This window comes from Bos indicus x Bos taurus, chromosome 8, assembly GCF_003369695.1.
Source record: "Bos indicus x Bos taurus breed Angus x Brahman F1 hybrid chromosome 8, Bos_hybrid_MaternalHap_v2.0, whole genome shotgun sequence".
Lineage (NCBI taxonomy): Eukaryota > Metazoa > Chordata > Mammalia > Artiodactyla > Bovidae > Bos > Bos indicus x Bos taurus.
The window spans coordinates 61,631,103-61,646,804 of NC_040083.1; the positions used below are offsets into that span (position 1 = coordinate 61,631,103).

A 15,702-nucleotide genomic window follows, 5' to 3' on the forward strand; every position below is an offset into this window, starting at 1 on the left:
CCTCTCAGTGACTCCTGGCTGGGTATATGCTCCTTGCAGAGAGGAAGGCTTTGGTAAAGGCTTGACCTAGTAGGTAAAGTTGCTGGTAACTGGGCAGAGCTCCAGGGCAGCAGTAAGCCCCAGGCGCTGTGCCATCCAGGGCTTTTCAGTGCAGAAGTTAAACCTGAGTCCCTAGATTCCTAGGCCGAGTAGGCAGTACACAATATGGTCATTTCTTACCTTCGTTGGTCTCAGTGTAAAGTAGAGATGATTATGTAAACAGTACCCAATCATACTCAGCCTCTTGGACTGACCAATCAGACCCTGTCATCCCCAAAGACACAGTCTGGTCATTGATAACCACATACTGACAATAAGGCACGCAGTTCCCGGGTGCTAGCGCTACCCCATGCAGCCTAGGCCCTGGGCATCCTCACTGTCGCACACACACAGTAGCTCTAGACCTCCAACCCTCTCGACTGTGGCACCCCGAGTCGAATGGTGTCTCCGCTTTCTTGGTCCCCGGCGGATGATACCGAGAGGCGGCGCGGGTTTCCCAGCCGGCGAGGTTAGGCGGCGGCACGCCGGAAGTGGCGGCTGGAGCGGGAGTACTGAGGTGTTGGCCGGCTGTGCTGCGGCCGGGAGCCGGGGGCGGGGGCGTTGGCCATGTTTCCCCTCGGGCTCCGTTGCCCCGGAGGGAACAGGGCGGCTGGAGCTGGGGCTGAGGAGCCGGCATCCTATAGGAGAGAGGCGGCTGCTGCCGGGCCGCTCCCTTCCCCGCCCTCGCCACTACAGCCCAGGGCTGACGCAGCCCCTCCCCCGTCGCCCGGAGGGAGCCCTCGCAGTCCTTGCGCCCCCTCGGAGCCCCCCGGCGGGCGCGCGCGGGAGTTCGGGCTCCCCGGAGCTCCAGAGTCCTCAGCCGCTTCCGCTCAAGGAGATCCTTCACCGCCTTCCCCGCCACGCCGGCCACCGGGGCCTGACTGCAGGGCCGGGAGCCGTGGCCAACCCTGCCTCAAAGCCCGCCTGGGCGGCCCTGGCGCACGGCTCTTCGGGTGGCTGAGAGAGCGCAGCCTGGGCCGCGGGCTGTTCGTGGACCCGGCGCGGGACAATTTCCGCACCATGACTAACCTCTATGGTTCCATCCATCCCGCGGATTCGGTGTACCTCAGCACCCGCACCCACGGGGCAGTCTTCAACCTCGAGTACTCGCCCGACGGGTAAGCGCGGCCCCTCGGAGGGCGGGGACCCGCCTCCTCCTGGCGAGGCTGCCGGTGGGCGGCTGCCCGGGGCCTGCTCGCCCAGCCAGGCCTGGGGTTTGGGAGTCCCTGTGGGGCGGCCGGCTTTCGTGCCCCTGACTCTGTGAAGCGCTCTGTCGCTGTTGGAGGCCCCGTCCGGCACTTGGAGGTAGGCGAACCCGGGGCTGGTTTGCTCCTCTTCTGGACCAGAGCTCTCCGAAGTGACTAAAGCAATCCCGGCGGGTTTGTCAGAGCCAGTCCAGAGTTAACGTTTTCTGGTACACCGTAGATGCTCAATAAGTTCACTTTGAATAAATTCCCATTTCCCCCTGGCACCCTAGGCATGTTTTTCCCACCTAAGCTTTGTCAAGGGTATGGAGCCTGCAGAATCCCTGTTCCCTGTGCCCGACCTGCGCTGAGGGTACAAGTATGGATTCCTTCGTTCCTTTTCTCCAGTAAGATACTAAGATCCTGCAGAGAGATATCTTGTGATGTGGGCATCTGTGAAGTTTCCAGGCTAGATTAGATGTTCTGTTAACGGTATCTAGCCTTTTTCTTGGCTAATTAAAATACCATGTTTGGCCTCGGTTTACTTTGAGCTATGGAGAATTTTCAAAGTGATATCTGTTTTTTAAACTTTGTTATTTGAGTACAGGAACAAGTTCAACAGCAGTCAAAGGAAAAACTTTACACAGGGTTCCACCATGAGGGGACATAAATAATACAACTGTTACCAAATCAGGGCCTCTGGATTCCTAGTCATTTGCTTAGTTGTTCATTCACTCAGTCCCTCATTCAGCATGTATTTGTTGAGCACTTGTTATGCTCCAGAGGCAGAGGTGGCAGTCGTGAGCAAAACAACAAATGGCATCCCGTTCCTTAGTCTTGGGGCCTATTGGTTCAACTAGACATTAATAAGCATACTAGATAATTTCATAAAGTATATTTACAAGTTGAGATGAAGGCTGGAAAGAACCTGTTGTGGACTAGGGTGTTCAAGGTTTCCCTGAGAAAGTGACACTTAACCAAGATGGAAAGATGAGTAGGAGATAAATTAGTCAAGACAGTATTGAGGAGGGGATAGAAATATTTCAGATGAAGGAACTGGTATGTCAAACGACCTATGGTTCTCTAACATATCATGTTAGAGAAACTGAAAGACGATAGCTTAACAAAGGAAAAATTGTGCTGAAGAAAGACATAAAATATGCTAACGAAGGAGCAAAGTATTAGAATCTGGGGTCACGGAGCAGGTACACCCTATTTCATTTCACTTGCAAATGCTTTTTCTTAATATAGTAGTTGACTTGAAACAATGACTGTGCACCTGAATACAGGGAAGACTGGTGAGAGGAGAAACTATTCTGCTGAAGTTTATCTGTGGAACCTCCTCTCCTCACTCCTTCCTCCAACCAAGTGCTATTCCTAAAGTTTCTCCCAAAATATCAGCAGTTTGTTCTTCATAACCCTTCAGTTCCTCTCTTCAGCATATCTCAGCTCCTTTCCTTCCAGCCTCCTACCTGTTTTCTCAGGCCTTCAGAAATAGTTGTTTCTACTCTTTGAAGGTGGAATTTTAGGTAGAGGGTGAGAGGGATAGAATGAGTTATGAAGAAGGAATTCTCATTACCAGTACTATAAGAATGAGGAGTATATTACTGATAGTTCTTGTTTGAATATGGGCTATGTTTTCCTATAGTAACATTTTTGTAAAGGGTGGTACTTTTATTTAGGTACTCTGATATTTCATGCAATAACATGCAACTATACAATTACTAATTACTTACTGTAGAAAACCTAGACAGTAAATGAAACTAAAAGAAGCTGAATATCCATTATGATCCCAGAGAGTAAATGGATATCTAAGGAATCTTTTTCTTTGTATATATCTTTTTTATTTGTTAAAAAAAAATTTTCTTCTTCACTGCACCATGTGCAGCTTGTGGGTCTTAGTTCCCTGACCAGGGATTGAACATGGGCCATGGCAGTGAGAGTGCCGAGTCCTAACCATTGCACTACATGGAACTCCCTTTGTATGTTTAACATAAAAATAGAACCTACTGTTTTGTAGCCTGCTTTTTTTCATACATTATAAATTATCTATGTTAATGAATATACTTCTACAGCATTGTTTAAAATTTTTCATTGGTTAAAATAAAACCTCTAAACTGATATTTTAAATTTATGTCCTTATGGTAAGTCCTTAGAATGAGTAAAAGGTTATGAAGATTTTGGATTCCTATTATTAAATTGTCCTTTGTGAAGACTGTACCAATCCTTATTCTTATCAGTCCCAATGAAAGTGCTTGTCTTCCTGTACCCTTGCCAGTGTTGCACATTGCCATTCTATTTCATTTCTGTCAAGGTAATAGGTGAAAATAGTTCAGTGTTTTAATTTTTTAGTCTTCTGACTACATCTAATATGCCCCAGTTTTTATAGGACTTAAAATGGTTTTATATAAATTGACATATCTTGTTAAATGAGATGATTTCACATATCCTTCAGTTACATATAAGTTAAATCAGCTTACTGGATACTGTAACCACTGACAAGGACTTCTCAGTACAAAAAGAAGAGGTGATACAGAAGGTAAGAATTAAAATTAAGTATTTGATAGAGACCAGACTAGAAACAATTTGGCACTAAGAAAGAAAAATGAAGGCTATGTGGACCAGAAGGTAATTTGTAAAGAACTGTAAAATGTTTTAAGCAATAGCAGCATTGTCAAGATAAGTGTGTCACCTCCTAAAATGGCATTTTGAAAAAGGAAATTTGATATTTGCAATAATATGGACTTTCTTACGCTATCCTCTATAAGAATACATTAGGCACTGATGTGGAGAGAATTAGTATAGTGGAAAATAGAAGTGAAGAACTTATCCAGATTGCAGACAAGAGAGGCAAAGAGACTGAAAATATGAAGGAGGATTGGTGACACAAAGCACAAAGAAAAAAATGCGTACTGTGTATCTGGTTAGTTCCTAACGAAAATGCAATAATAGGATAAAACAAACTTGAAGCAGCAATAGCTGAGAACTTTCCAGAATTGAAGAAAGGTATCAAATGATTTAAGAAACCTGACACACACCTAGCAGGAATTCTCCCTTGCCATATAGGAAACTGCAGGACAACAGATATAAAATAGTAAAAGCCAGAGGGAAAAAGGCCTTCAAAGGAGTAACTATGCAAGTGAAAGCCAATCAGTCATCAGTAATAGTGTAAATTAGAGGATAGTGGTGATTACAATTCAGTATGCTGGGAAAAACTGCCAACCTGAATGTCTATACCCAGCAAATATGGGTTCTTTGTTCTTGTCGAGAACAAAGATGAAATAAATACATAAGCATCCAATCAAAGCTCTGTAAATTTGCCACCAGACCTTCAGTAATGGAATTCTAAGTTCAGAGAGAAGAAAGTGTTTTCAGCTGTAAGGTCTTGAGATATTAGAAGGAATGAAGATCAAAGAAGGTGGGAAATTTGTATGTAAAACAATCTGATTTTGTTTTTTGGGATTAACAAAGATGTAGCTAAAATAGAAGACAACAATAGCATATAAATTATGAACGGATGTTCGAAGTTCCTTATTTTTTTGAGGGAGAATTGTGATATATTCACTTTAGGCTTTAATGTGTACATACTGAAATGTACAAGGTAACCACCAAAAGACAAGTGTATTATTTCAGGACTAGAAGAAGAAAAAATTTTAGAATGAGGAAAACATATTCTAGAAGACAAGAAAGGGAAAGGGAAGAAAAGTAGAAAAGGTATAATAAAACACAAAGAATCACTGAAAATAAATACAAATATTACTAATTATAGAAGTACTAAATGTACTTCTTGTACATAAGATAAAGAGGATATATCAAACACCTAAGCAAAAGAAAGCTGGTGAGCTATATTCAATATCAACAAAATGGGCTTTAAGGCAAAAAAATTACTAGACAGGTTACTTTATATTCAGATCAATTCACCTGAAAAATAAAAAAATTCTGAAATTGAGTTTTTTAACTTATATACATCCAAAATTGATAATTTCAAGGAGAAAAGAGAAAACTTATTATCATAGAGTTGATATTAATGTACATTATAGCATACCTCAGTTAAATCAGGCAGACATAGAAACAGTACTACTTCTAAAGAGTATAGAGTACCGCATTCAGGCCTGATGTTCAGCTAGTACACATTGGTTCAGCTGTACCAGTTGTTAAAATATTAATATATATCCATGGTGGTTGAATAGTTAGTTACTGCCCCAAGTCCACTGAGTGTCCTCCTAGTACTTAAGCACCTTCCATAGGATCTCCTAGAGTAACCCATTTGTGGTAACTAGACTCTTGGGAGATCCAGAGATAAAAGGAGCAGTCAGATGAGAGTAATGGCACTACTGGAGGCACCATCCAAACGTTAATTCTCTTGACAAAGTGTGAACACCCACTGCAGGATAGAACCCGTGGCAGGTAAATGAGGTCAGTGGGGTGGTTTGTGGATGAATACCATATGGATACAGATCCCTAATCTTACCATTCTGACTGAATTTCACCTTTGTTTAGTGGTATAATTTTCCCAAAAGCCACTGAATACATACCCAGCATAGGCATTAGTAACACTCACTTTATTAATGAACATGACTGCCAAAGTAAGTGTTCTCTATATCAGAAACATTTAGTTGAGAGAACTGAGATGCAGAAAGGATGTTAAACACAAAGGATTTGTACTCTGGTTTATGCTCTTAACTACTGTATTACATTATGTCTCATCTGGGCTGAAGGATTAGGTTTGATATCAAATATGATGTATCAATTATTTTGTGACTTAGTTATTAATATAATTGAATGTAAAAATTAACGACAAGCATTATAAGGGCTAAATTTTTTCCAGTATACTTACTGTTAACTGCAGCAAAAGATAAAAAGAGGATTCAGCTCCGTGAACTATTTTATTGCTATTAAGAGTGATTTTTTTTTTTTTTTTTACTTATCAAGACCACAAGTTACTTAATAACTACTTATTTATAAGGAATTTTTAAACTGAAATATAGTTGCTTTACAATATTGTGTTAGTTTCAGGTATACAGAAAAGTGACTTAGATATATGTATATTTTTTCAGATTTTTTTCCATTATAGATGTTATAAGATATTGACTATACTTTGTGCTGTATAGTAAATCCTTGTTGCTTATCTATTTTATCTGTAGTGGTTTGTATCTGTTAATCTCCTACAATGAAAAAAAAAAATCTCCTACAATGGCAAGCCACTCCAGTACTTTTGCCTGGAAAATCCCACGGATGGAGGAGCCTGGTAGGCTGCAGTCCATGGGGTCGCTAGGAGTCGGACGCGACTGAGGGACTTTACTTTCACTTTTCACTTTCACGCAATGGAGAAGGAAATGGCAACCCACTCCAGTGTTCTTGCCTGGAGACTCCCAGGGACGGGGGAGCCTGGTGGGCTGCCGTCTATGGGGTCGCACAGAGTTGGACACGACTGACGTGACTTAGCAGCAGCAGCACTCCTAATTTATCATTCCTTCCTTCCTCTTTTGTAACCATGTTTGTTTTATATGATGATTACCTGTTTAATGTGGAAATTCTTGGAGGGTCTTTATGCAGTTTCCTATGGCAGTTCATGGTCCAAACAAAGGCATCTGGGTCAAAGAGATAATTATGGCTACAATTTCTAAAATTAATAAATGTTTGGGAGTTACTAGAATAATTTGATGAACAATTTGAGTTAGAATTGATATCACTTGGCAAGCGTTTTTATAACCTATAGGTTAGCCTATTTTTTAATTTTTTAAATTTAAAATTTTTATTCATGTTAATTTATATTACTATTGAATATTTAGTATTTTTTAATATCACACTTATGTAACAGCTGCCTCATGGCTTCCCCCCACCCCCCACACACAAAGATGAGTTAAAAATTCCTCTCTTATAAGGCCACATATTTCAAAAGATTGTCATTAAATAGTTTCTCAGGATAATGTGATTGCAAGAAATCAATAGCATGTATTTTCAAGTTAAATATTTATAAGTAAAAATTTATAAATAGCTCATAAGTCAAAGTAGAAATGATAATGGAAATTAGAAATATTTAGAACTAGATGAAAATACCACATCTCAAAAGTTGTGGGATATAAATAAATCTGTACTTAGTATGAAAATTATGGTTTTTAATAAACTAGAAAGGAAGACAAGGAAAATTAATTAGCAGAGTATCTATCTCAAGAAACAATAACAGAATAGTGAAGTTATAACAAAGTAAATCTGAAGAAAGCCAAAGGAAGGAAATACAGAAATATAGCAAAAAATTATTGAAATTCTAAAAATCAATAGAAATATGCAACAGAAAGATTTGTCTTTGAAAAGACAAAGAATAATGAAACATGCTCATTAAATTGATCAATAGAATACCCAGATAAACAATATTTAGAATGAAAAGGGGGATATAATTTTAGATGCAAGAAGCAGAGATTGTAGCTTTCCAGAAGTAGCAGAATAGGTGGTTTGGACCAACCCTCCAACTGAGAATAATTAGAAAATCTACAGAAAAACATCAATATCTAATATAAGATATAAACAGTTATGTTTGAAGGGAGTAGAGAGCTGAGGCAGTGAGGAAATTGCAGGGCCAAGCTCTGCAAAAGGAGGGTAGCCAGAGATGTGAATCCACCTTTTTAGCCAACTGAATGTAGCAATATGGTAGAAATGAAAGATTGATTTGACATTAGAAAATATATTAATTGTAAATCACTACATTAACATTTTAAAAGAAAACTATAGGATAATTTCAGTAAATGTTAAAAAATATTTCATATACTTTAATGTATATTAATGAAAAAAAATGTAACAGATTTGAGGTAGAAGAGAATTTCCTTAATCCAATAGTAGGAATCTACCAAAACAAACAAACAAACCCTATAGCAAACATTGTGCTTAATGATGAAATGGTGAATGTATTCTTAAAGATCAGGAATAAGACAAGAGTGATTGCTATATAAACATTTCTGTTCAACATTGCACTGAAGGTCCTAGCTGGTGCAGCAAGGAAAAAAAGTATTAAAAATAAGAAAGCAGTTGTTTGTAGATGATTAATGATAATTGACAAAGAAAACCTAAAATAACGTGATAAATATTAAAATAAGATTGATGAATAAATAACATTTAAAAAATCAGTTGGCCTTCTGTACACCAGCAGCAAATGAAACAAAATTTTAAAAAGAACATTTACAAGAGCATCAAAAAATATCTCAAGTACCCAATAATAGATCTAATGAAAGATAGGCATGATCTACATGGAGAAAATCTCCATTGCAAATGGAGATATGTCATGTTCAAGGATTGGAAGTCTCTGTATTGTAAAACTATCAACTCTATGCAAACTTTTCTATAGATTTATTACAACCTCAAAATCCACAGGTGGATATGTATCTGTATGTATAACTTCCTATGTCAGTTCTAAATGTATAAGGATGTACAAAGAATTGTTATAGTTCTCTTGCTAAGAATGTCTTAAATATATGGAAAACTGTGCATATTACTGATGAGATGATCCAATGCTGTATGATATAAATTGTACCAGATTAATTTGTAAAGTCACTGCATCCTAATAAAAATACCAACAAAATTTTTTAGTAGGACCTGACATACTATATCTAAAATTCATTTGGAAAAGAGAGTATGATATTAGCCTCCCCTAAAAATGTTTATTGGGGCAGTGAGGGGGTTTTGCTTTGCTACTTGCCAGACCTTTTAGAAATTGCATGAAATAGAATATAGAGTCCTAAAAGAAAATCTATATATGACAGAGATGGAATTTACAAAGGTATAGAGTTTGATGTTGGGACAAATGACATCTAGTTTTAAAAGTTACAAATTATGCCATGTACAAAAATAGATTATATTAAAATGAAAAAATGACCATCAGTCTTATTGATCTTTCAATAGCTCTCTTGTTTATAATGCTTAATATTAAGACTTTCCAAAAATCATTGATTCATTACTTTTATGCATGAAAAGAAGACAAGTTCATTTCATGATTCTTCTAACAAAAAGAAATATTTATGCATCTTCTAAAACTACATATATTTGAACATTTTTACTCATGGTAGTCAACTAAAACAAAAATCCTTCGGATATTATTAAATTTTTTAAATTCAGATACCTCACAAAAGGATTTAGACGGACATCCTTTAAAGGATAATTTCATGATTTCTAAATATGGAAAAACTTTCAATTTAGTAGATGTTTCCCCTTACCTTGTTAATCATTTGTTCTGAATTTTAAAGTTTGGCCATTTAGAATTCTATCTTATGCATTTTCATCTTAAAGTGTAAAAATCCCATGTGCTTTTGGAATTATAAATTGAAAAGATTGCACTTTCAGAATTTCATTTGAAAGTAAAATCAATGCATTTCAATCTTGAATTGAAATCAAGATTTCGTTTGCTAGGTCTGAGTCTAAAATATCAGTATTTACAGAAAACTAAGACAAAATCAATAAAAGACAATAGATTTTCAGAAATCAAAATGGTGTTTGACTATCAGACATAAAAGAAATTGACAGTAACACAATAATAGTAGGAGACTTTAAACACCCCCAGTTTTGATGGACAGATCATCAAAACAGAAAATTAATAAGGAACCACAAGTCATACATGATACATTAGATGAGATGGATCTCATTGTTATCTTCAGGACATTCCATCCAAAGGCAGAAGAATACACCTTCTCAAGTGCACTTGGAACATTCTCCAGGATAGACCACATCTTGGGTCACAAAACAAACCTCAGTAAATTTAAGAAAATTGAAATCATATCACGCATCTTCTCTGACTACAATGCTATGAGACTCAATATCAATTACAAGAAAAATATAAGAAACACAAACACATGGAGGTTAAACAACATGTTTCTAAATAACCAGTAGGTTACTGAAGAAATCAGAAGGGAAATCAAAAAATTTCTAGAAACAAGTGACAATGAAAACATGACAACTCAAAACCTATGGGATGTAGCAAAAGCAGTCTTAAGAGGGAAGTTAATAGCAATACAATCATACCTCAAGAAACAAGAAAAACATCAAATAGACAACGTGACTTTACACCTAAAACAACTGGAAAAAGAAGAACAAAAAAAACCCCAAAGTTAGTAGAGGGAAAGAAATCATAAAGATCTGAGCAGAAATAAAAAGAAATGAAAGAAACAGTAGTAAAGATTAATAAAACTAAAAGCTGGTTCTTTGAGAAGATAAAAGTGACAAACCTTTAGCCAGACTCACCAAGAAAAAAAGAATCAAATCACCAAATTAGAAATGACAAAGTAGAGGTTACAACAAACAATGCAGAAATAAAAGGATTATAAGAGACTACTATGAACAACTATATGGCAATAAAATGGATAACCTAAAAGAAATGGACACATTCTTAGAAAAGTTCAATCTTCCAAGACTGAACCAGGAAGAAATAGAAATTATGACCAACCCAATTACAAGCACTGAAATTGAAGCTGTGATCAAAAATCTCCCAAAAAACAAAAGCCCAGGACCAGATGGCTTTATAGAATTCTGTCAAACATTTAGAGAAGAGCTAATGCCTGTCCTTCTAAAACTTTCAACAAATTGCAGAGGAAGAAACATTTCCAAACTCATTCTTTGAGGCCACCGTCACCCTGATACCAAAACCAAAGACAACACAAAACTATAGGCCAATATCACTGATGAACACAGATGCAAAAATCCTCAACAAAATTGTAGCAAACAGAATTCAGCAACACATCAAAACTCTCATACACCATGATCAAGTTGGGTTTATTCCAGGAATGCAAGGATTCTTCAATATATGCAAATCAATCAATGGGATACACCCTGTTAACAAATTGAAAGATAAAAGCCATAAGATAATCTCAATAGATGCAGAAAAGACCTTTGACAAAATTCAGCACCCATTTATGATTAAAACTCTTCAAAAAATAGGCATAGAAGGAACCTGCCTCAATATAGTAAAGGCCATATATGATAAGCCTACAGCAAACATTATTCTCAATGGTGAAAAACTGAAAGCATTCCCCCGAAGATCAGGAACAAGAAAAGGGTGTCCACTTTCACCGCTATTCAACATAGTTCTGAAAGTCCTAGCTACAGTAGTCAAAGAAGAAAAAGAAATAAAAGGAATCCAGATTGGAAAAGAGGAAGTAAAGCTCTCACTGTTTGCAGATGACATGATACTGTACATAGAAAACCCTAAAGATAGTATCAGAAAATTACTAGAGCTAATCAGTGAATTTAGCAAGGTTGTAGGATACAAAATCAATACACATGGAGAAGGAAATGGCAACCCACTCCAGTATTCTTGCCTGGCAAATCCCATAGACAGAGGAGCCTGGCGGGCTGCAGTCCATGGGGTCACAGAGAACAGGACACGACTGAGCGATTAAGCATACACAGCACAGACAGATGCTGGTTAGCATTTTTTATCAATCAAGAATTTTTTAATTAAGATATATATGTTTCTTTTTAAGATACTGTTGCACACTTAATAGACTACAGAATAGTGAACATAACTTTTGTATGCATAAGGGAAGCAAGAACTTTGTGTAACTTGCTTTATTGTGATATTGGTTTTGTTGTGGTGGTCTGGAACTGAAACTTCATCTCCAAAGTCTGTCTGTATTTGGAAAGATGGTAAAATACTTGCCGGATATGAATCAAACAGAGTAAGAATAAAACAAAATATTTGGCAAGATTTAATACAGTGCATTGTTTCTTTTAGCCAAAAACCAAGTCTTGACAACCATTCAGCTGTGTGTGCATGTATAAGTGTGTGTATATGTGTTCTGCTATGAAACACATAGAGAAATTTTATTTCGAATTTGAAAAAAAAATATGCATTGCAAAGGTACTCGGTTGGTAACTAATTCTAAAATACTTAAATTGATGATATTCTGCCTATCTTTTGTATTTTGAGAGCTAAAAAACTTGCCTAGGTATGAATTTTGGTAAGGGAAAATAGTTTTGTTATTATTTGTTACTGAATTTTCCAGAATAAATTATATACAACTTCATTTCAGGCTGGTAATTCAGTTGTCAAAACTAATTCTCATAATTTTATTGTTTTGATCTTTTATTAAATTTATAATGCTTTGAATATTCTTATATCATGTATTCAGTATATTTTTGGACTGTTACTTAAATGTTTCCCTGAAGGTTGTGACATATATACGTTTATGTACATATATATTAAACAGTAGATAATTGTGTGTGTATATATATATATAATATTAGGTTATATACATGTATGTGTGCTTATATGCATAAATAAATATACGTGTATACTTAAAAAAAAACAAAATCAATACATAAACATCACTTGCATTTCTATATACTAACAATGAAAAATCAGAGAAATTAAGGATTCAATCTCATTCACCATTGCAACAAAAAGAATTAAGTACCTTGGAATAAACTTAAGGAGACAAAAGAACTGTACACAGAAAATTTTAAGACACTGATGGAAGAAATCAAAGATGACATAAAAAGATGGAGAGATATTCCATGTTCCTGGGTAGGAAGAATCAATATTGTGAAAATGATTATACCACCAAATGCAATCTACAGATTCAGTGCAATCCCTATCAAATTACCAATGACATTTTTCACAGAACTAGAACAAAAAATTTCACAATTCATATGGAAACACAAAAGACCCTGAATAGCCAAAGCAGTCTTGAGAAAGAAGAGTGGAGCTGGAGGAATCAACTTCCCTGACTTCAGATTATACAACAAAGCTACAGTCATCAGAACAGTATGGTAGTGACACAAAAACAGAAATATAGACCAGTAGAACAAGACCGAAAGCCCAGAAATAAACCCATGCACCTATGGGGCCCTTATTTTGACAAAGGAGGCAAGAATATACAATGGGGCAAAGATAGCCTCTTCAATAAATGGTGCTGGGAAAACTGGACAGCTACATGTAAAAGTATGAATTTAGAACACTTCCTAACAGCATACACAAAGATAAACTCAAAATGGATTAAATACCTAAATGTAAGACTAGAAACTATAAAACTCTTAGAGGAAAACATAGGCAGAACCCTCGATGACATAAAGCAAGATCCTCTATTACCCACCTCCTCAGTTCAGTTCAGTCACTCAGTTGTGTCCGACTCTTTGCAACCCCATGAATTGCAGCACGCCAGGCCTCCCTGTCCATCACCAACTCCCGCAGTTCATCCAAACCCACGTCCATCAAATCCGTGATGCCATCCAGCCATCTCATCCTCTGTCGTCCCCTTTTCCTCCTGCCCCCAATCCCTCCCAGCATGAGTCTTTTCCAGTGAGTCAGCTCTTTGCAAGAGGTGGCCAAAGTACTGGAGTTTCAGCTTTAACATCATTCCTTCCAAAGAACACCCAGGATTGATCTCTTTCAGAATGGACTGGTTGGATCTCCTTACAGTCCATGGGACTCTCTCAAGAGTCTTCTCCAACACCACAGTTCAAAAGCATCAGTTCTTTGGCACACAGCTTTCTTCACAGTCTAACTCTCAAATCCATACATGACCACTGGAAAAACCATAGCCTTGACTAGGCGGACCTTTGTTGGCAAAGTAATGTCTCTGCTTTTGAATATGCTGTCTAGGTTGGTCATAACTTTCCTTCCAAGGAGTAAGCGTCTTTTAATTTCATGACCCACCTCCTAGAGTGATGGAAATAAAAACAAAAGTAAGCAAGTGGGACCAGATTAAACTTAAAAACTTTTGCACAGCAAAGGAAACTATAAGCAAGGTGATAAGACAACCCTCAGAATGGGAGAAAGTAATAGCATATGAAACAACTGACAAAGGATTAATTTCTAAAATATACAAACAGCTCATACAACTCAGTGGTGGAAAAACAAACAATTCAAAAAGTGGGAAAAAGACCTAAACAGACATTTCTCCAAAGAAGACATACACATGGCTAACAACCACGTAGAAAGATAATGCTCAACATCACTCATTATTAGAGAAGTGCAAATCAAAACCACAATGAGATATCACCTCATACCGGTCAGAAGGGCCATTACCAAAAAGTCTACAAACAATAAATGCTGGAGAAGGTGTGGAGAAAAGGGAACACTCTTGTACTATTGGTGGGAGTGTAAATTGATATAGTCACTAAGGAAGATGGTATGGAGATTCCTTAAAAAACTAGGAATAAAACCACCATATGACCCAGCAATCCCACTCCTAGGCATATACACTGAGGAAACCAGGGTTGAAAAAGACTCATGTATCCCATTGTTTATTGCAGCACTATACAATATCTAGAACATGGAAGCAACCTAGATGTCCATCGACAGATGAATGGATAAAGAAGTTGTGGTACATATACACAATAGAGTATTACTCAGCAGGAATGCATTTGAGTCAGTTCTGATGAGGTGGATTAACCTAGAACCTATTGTATAGAGTAAAGTGAGTCAGAGAAAGATAAATATCTTATTCTAACACATATATGGAATATAGAAAAATGGTACTGAAGAATTTATTTATAGGGCAGCAATGGAGAAACAGATGTAGAGAATAGACTTATGGACATGGGGAGAGGGTGAGATGTATGGGAAGAGTAACATGGAAACTTACATTACCATATACAAAATAGCCAACGGGAATTTGCTGTATGGCTCAGTAAACTCAAACATGGGCTCTGTATCAACCTAGAGTGGTGGGATGGGGAGGGAGATGGGAGGGAGTTTCAAAAGGGAGCAGATATAGGTATGCTTATGGCTAATTCCACCCTGCTTATTTAACTTATATGCAGAATACATCATGAGAAATGCTGGGCTGGAAGAAGCACAAGTTGGAAGCAAGATTGCTGGGAGAAATATCAACAACCTCAGATATGCAGATGACACCACCCTTATGGCAGAAAGTGAAGAGGAACTCAAAAGCCTCTTGATGAAAGTGAAAGTGGAGAGTGAAAATGTTGGCTTAAGGCTCAACATTCAGAAAACGAAGATCATGGCATCTGGTTCCATCACTTCCTGGGAAATAGATGGGGAAACAGTGTAAACAGTGTCAAGCTTTATTTTTTTGGGATCCAAAATCACTGCAGATGGTGATTGTACTCCTTGGAAAGAAAGTTATGACCAACCTAGATAGCATGTTCAAAAGCAGAGACATTACTTTGCCAACAAAGATCAGTCTAATCAAGGCTGTGGTTTTTCCAGTGGTCACGTATGGATGTGAGAGTTGGACTGTGAAGAAAGCTGAGCACTGAAGAATTGATGCTTTTGAACTGTGGTGTTGAAGAAGACTCTTGAGAGTCCCTTGGATTGCAAGGAGATCCAACCAGTTCATTCTAAAGGAGATCAGTCCTGGGTGTTCTTTGGAAGGAATGATGCTAAAGCTGAAACTCCAGTACTTTGGCCACCTCATGCGAAGAGTTGACTCATTGGAAAAGACTGTGATGCTGGGAGGGATTGGGGGCAGGAGGAGAAGGGGACGACGGGATG

The 15,702-nt window shown here is 37.7% G+C and overlaps 1 protein-coding gene across 2 annotated transcripts in view; it reads left to right on the forward strand.

Annotated features, from left to right (window-relative positions):
• Nucleotides 1-549: 549 nt before the first annotated feature.
• Nucleotides 550-15,702, forward strand: part of DCAF10 (DDB1 and CUL4 associated factor 10) — a 56,237-nt gene continuing 41,084 nt past the window's right edge. For both annotated transcript variants that reach the window (XM_027549693.1, XM_027549694.1), the window contains exon 1: nucleotides 550-1,196. In XM_027549693.1, the coding sequence (XP_027405494.1) occupies nucleotides 646-1,196 (551 nt within the window). In that variant the 5' untranslated portion in view covers nucleotides 550-645. The remainder of the gene's footprint in view (nucleotides 1,197-15,702) is intronic.